The sequence below is a fragment of the Rhipicephalus sanguineus genome, chromosome 6, assembly GCF_013339695.2.
Source record: "Rhipicephalus sanguineus isolate Rsan-2018 chromosome 6, BIME_Rsan_1.4, whole genome shotgun sequence".
Lineage (NCBI taxonomy): Eukaryota > Metazoa > Arthropoda > Arachnida > Ixodida > Ixodidae > Rhipicephalus > Rhipicephalus sanguineus.
In genome coordinates, this window is record NC_051181.1 from 103521029 (window position 1) to 103526072 (window position 5044).

The following is a 5044-nucleotide window of genomic DNA, read 5'->3' on the forward strand; positions in this document are numbered from 1 at the left end:
CTGTGTGCTACGTCGTCTCTTTGTGCGCAACGTTATACCCACTAATCGAAAGAAGCTTTTGTGTGTGTGGGAGGGGGGGGGAGGGGGGGTGATGCGTATTCGGGCGGTTCTGCTGCGCATTCCCGTGGCCTTGTCGGCCTAGGGAAAAGTGGCGGAGCCGACTTACCGTAGTCGAGGCGCATACGCGTGGTTCCGCAGAGTTTTCGTACGGCGCGAATCAGCGTCGCGAATCTGGTGTTTGACGCGCAAGGGGCAGAGGAGCCAATCAAAACGCCAGAGGCCGCAGAAAATGAGTAAAGCACCGACGTGATAACCACCAAAATGCCATGAATGGTCTTCTGCCCCAACGTAACGGTGGCGAAGTTACACATTGGTTCTACCCCTTAGGGAGCATACATGAACGACTGTTTACTACCCTTCTGCAGTGAGCGCCTTGCAACGTGCAGTGTTCTCTTCCGACGTTTTAGTGGTTTTATGTTCGGGCGCTGCCGAGTGCGAAGCTTCGGCCCAGTTCCTGGGAACGTTTCTTTCGTCGCGTGTTCTTTAGCGGCTGGCTCGATCCTCCCTTTAGTATATCGTGCATGCCGCCGGCAGCTATCCACAAACCTGTCTTTTGACACTCGGTTGCGTAAATAGCGGGGAAGAGGACCGAAACGCAGTGGACGTTGGTGCTGCAGTGGCGCCTTCGATGGTTTCGTTTGGGCAGGCATCCATTCAACATGCGAGTTACCTCCGCGGTTATCGGTCTATAACTTTTATTATACTTCAGTTCGACAGCCGCCGCACCGATAACGACTGTCATGCAATAAACGATACGCGTACATCCATTCTTGTTGCGCCTGCTGAGCCTGCCCTCGCCCCTACTACCATGGTTGACTTGTCCCTATTTGTGTACAATACGGCAGTACCCTCAAGCACTTGATGGAACGGCTCTTCAACATTGCCAACGAAGTGCTGACGAGAAAATTGGTTCCTCAGTCGGATACCAACATCGAGATGCGACTCTTGCTGAGTGCGAACAAGAGACTTTACTAAGTTGCGAATATGTATCCTAGGGGGGCGATCGAGATCTGTTCGTTCCGCTTGTTCGTTCTCCTGGGGAAGAACAAACGCGCTGATTGGCTGAAGCGGGAGATGCCACTCAAGGCCGGGGGGTGTCGCCATTTCTTTTTTTTGCTTGATCTTTTCTTTTTTGGTAACGTCATATCGCGTCATAACGAGTAGGGTGATCGGAGATCTCTGTTCTGCGGCGTTCGTTCTGCAGCCATTCTGACGGCGCACGCGATTAGCCGAAACCGGAAAAAACCACGTCTCTGAGGGGCGTAGCCATTTTTCTTTTTGCTTGATCTTTTATTTTTTGGTGACGTCATACCCCGTCATAACCAGCATGTCGTCTGCTACAAACGAACGGATCGCGAGGCCGTTCGCACGCGTTCTCTCGAGCGAACAAACGGCTTCGCACGGCACGATGCGTCGGTTGCGGCTGCCGCAACAGCTGATTTTCAGAAAATGGCGCTTGCGACGTGTGCTTCTTTTGCGGTTGGAGGTGCGAGATGCGTTTGAAGCCATGAGCGAGTGCGGCTTCGCTTTCAGTTCTCGAAACGAACAGTGCGAACGAAATGAACGGGCCTGCCACTGGGCTGTGGTCTTACGCGCAGGGACTTCTTTGTTCAAAAGCGCTACCAGCTCTTGCCAGGTGTCGTCCCGGTCCTCACTCGTGAACGACGGCCCCAGCGGGCGCGATGGCGTAGCTATCTGTGGGTGCTATTTTATAAAAGCCAGCAGAAATTCCCTTTGACGATCCGACACCCGGGAGCCAAGCCAGATATTTCGGTGGGACGACATTTTGAAAAACTGCGCCAACCACTACTTATCTTTTTCTTTTCGCGTGCGCGACTTAACGTAGCAAGCACGTTAGAAAAACTAACACCAATAAATATCAGCACTCAAAACTATTGCTCTTTCAGAAACTGCTTGAGTTTGAAAGAAAAACTATCTTTTCGTATAACAACTGTATTTATTAGAAGGCGAGAAACACTTCGTTTTGAAATATTCGGTCCCTTTGCCGAGGACAAACGATGCGCGTCTACTTCCGCAAAGCTCGCCGCTCACCGCTTGACGATTGGCTGTCCTCTTCCTCTCGGCGGAAGAGAGCTGCGGACCGCCCACTTTTGTGACGTAACACCGCCAGAACGAACGCGGAACGAACAGAGATCACCGATCCCCCCCCCCCCCCTAGACATTATTTTCTACTCACACTGCGATATATAATCAGCACTCATTAAATCAGCACTCATTTGTATTAGACGAGCACGAAAGTTGCAGTTAGAAATGTCTGTAGTATGATTGGCGGTCTCTAAAAAAATCGTCTAGGAGCGTTTCTTTGGGTTCATTTTATCTGCCGGCGACGTCGAATTCGTTAAGTATATATAGGTCGACGTTGGCTTTAAGTTGCTCATTTTATTTCGCCTCAGCGTTATCCGGCGCTGTATTTTGATTAAAAATTCAAATGTAACGTTAATGTAACGACACGTTCCAATTCTCGAAATGTAACTGGGACGAGTTCCTTTCGCACTGAGGGAACTTGTAACGGGAGCTCGTTCCAAGATTGGGAGGGAACGAAGAACGAGCTTTTGTTCCAGTTTTAGAAGAACGTGTACAACACTGCTCCAGCCACAGTTTGAAGAGAGCCCGACGTTTCGGTACCGAATCCCCTTCCGGGGGTGAATGCGTTGGCCATGAAAGCATCGCCGCGTCTTGTTCTCTCACCAAGGTTCCGGCTTTCCCTTTCCCTCACGTTTCGGCGAACGGTTCACGTTTGCAGGTGTGTGTTGAATGTGCCAAGACTCAAGCAAGAGCCTCCTTCACACGGATTCCTTTCTGTCTCTAGAACAGAAGTGCCGTCAAAGTCGGTTTTATGGTCGTGCTTCTCACAGTGCTACAGTGCTCTGCAAGAGCGCTGCGTTGCGATTCCATCTTCCTGACGTCGTTCTTGTGTTGGCATATTCTCTCCGGGAAAGCCAAACAGATTTCTGTCGAAATGTTTACATCTAAGCCATTGCGCATTGACTTCGGTCAGGAAGCAGCGCTCCTCGCAAAGCGGTACGTGAACGTAGCACGAGGCATCACGACCTACCAGACTCATCTCGACTTCACGAGGACCTGTCGGGAGATGAACATAAGACCATGCAGCCTTCATCTTAAACGCACGGTGCACATGGCAGGGGGCAACAAGATCATCGCACACGCTGAACGGCGCCTGCTAAACGCCCGAATCCATGAATGCCACAGCGTGATCGAGAAGAAGGAATTAGACCTGTTCTTTCTCCGAGGGAACCTTCAACATCGACTGCCCAACATCTTTCCGTCTCTGGAGGAATTCGCGCGAAATGTGGCTGCTACAACAGCTCGGAAACAACAAGCGGCCCACAAAAGCAAGCTTGCGACACTTCAAGGGGGAAAACGCCACCGCGGACCTGTCAACGAAAATTCCTTTGTCAACCTGTCCTCCAGACAACTCTTCCCGACCGAGCACAGCGTGCTGGCAAAAGGATACAACTTCAACACGACCACGACATGTCCGTCACTACCAAAGATTATTGCGGTTACAGAAGGCATAAGGCGACTCGACAGTGGCATTCAAGAGAACGTCCGCCTCAATGCCATAGGAAATCGTCATGAGCCCATCCTATCGAGGGAGGGGAGTAATGCAATCCGTGCGCTCCGAATCCTGCCAGCCGACCAAGGCAACGCAATGGTCCTGATCGTAGGGAGGCGCACCACGACAAAGTGCGTGATCTCATTCACAGCCCAGCCTACGAAAAGCTGACGAAAGGACCCACACCAAGAGTCTAAAGAGAACTGAACAAGCTCCTTGCCAGGGGCGTAGCGAGAATTTTTTTTTTTTTTTGGGGGGGGGGGGGGGCTTCAACTATATGTATGTTCACGCGTGCGTTTGTATACGTGCGTGTAACTATACGCAAGCAAAACTGAAAATTTTTGGGGGGGATTTGAACCCCCCAACTCCCCCTGCCCCCCTGGCTACGTCCCTGCTCCTAGCGGATATCTTTAAAGGGCACCCAGAGGCAAGAACCATCTACACCCAGCTCATCTGCCGAAACGGCCCTGCACCAGGATTTTACGGGCTTCGCAAGATCCACAAGCCCATCGTCCCGCTCCGTCCTATCGTGGATTTTACATCATCTCCACTCTGGGCGCTCTCCAAGTACCTTCACCGGACTCTGGCGCCGCTCGCGGGCAAAACCCCAACCCACATAAGCAACGCCAGCCACTTCGTGGAGCGCATGAAAGATGTGACAGTGAGCAGCGATGAGTGCATCGTCTCGTTCGACGTCGTGTCCCTGTTCACCAGTGGGCCCATAGCACTAGAGGTGTCTTGCGCACGAGCAGCTTTGAATGAAGACGAACTCTTGGGCGAAAGAACCTGCCTAAGCACCGACGAACTGTGTCGCCTACTGGAGTACTGCCTCAAGGGAACATACTTCAGTGTCAACGAGAACTTCTAGACAAGCCAGCGGGACCACGATGGGAGCGGCGATCTCTGTTACAGCTGCGAACCTCACAATGGAGCACGTAGAAGAGACGGCACTACGATTCTTTATTGACAAGCCGAATGTATTTGTGAGGTACGTGGATGACTGCTTCTGCATACCTGCCAACCTGGCACCATAGAAATTAGTAAAACCCTCAACCGGGGGGGGGGGGGGAAGGGTAGCCGCCCACTTTTTTGTTACAGGCTCCGAGGGTTTTGCCTTAAGCGACAAGCTTAATCATGTTTTTGCAACCACAAGTAAAATCGGTCAGAGAGTAATCAGCAACAATTTATTTTTGCAGTGACTTTGCTGTTGCGGACTTTGCCCTCTTGAGAAAGTTCACCGTGTAACTTTGCTCAAAGCAAGTTCCACTCTGGTGCCCTTTCACCATCAGCAGGCTCTCGAGAGTTTTTTTCACAGACAGATGAGCGAAACTCCGTTCGAGTTTTGTTGACGGTGCTGAATATTCTCTCACATTCCGCATTACTGTG

General features: G+C 51.3%; 1 protein-coding gene across 1 annotated transcript; it reads left to right on the top strand.

Annotated features, from left to right (window-relative positions):
- The first annotated feature begins 3040 nt into the window (after positions 1-3040).
- Positions 3041-4526, top strand: LOC125758871 (uncharacterized). Its single transcript, XM_049416570.1, has 2 exons — positions 3041-3704; positions 4135-4526. The coding sequence occupies exons 1-2, from the start codon at positions 3041-3043 to the stop codon at positions 4524-4526; spliced, it is 1056 nt and encodes a 351-aa protein (XP_049272527.1).
- Positions 4527-5044: the final 518 nt, after the last annotated feature.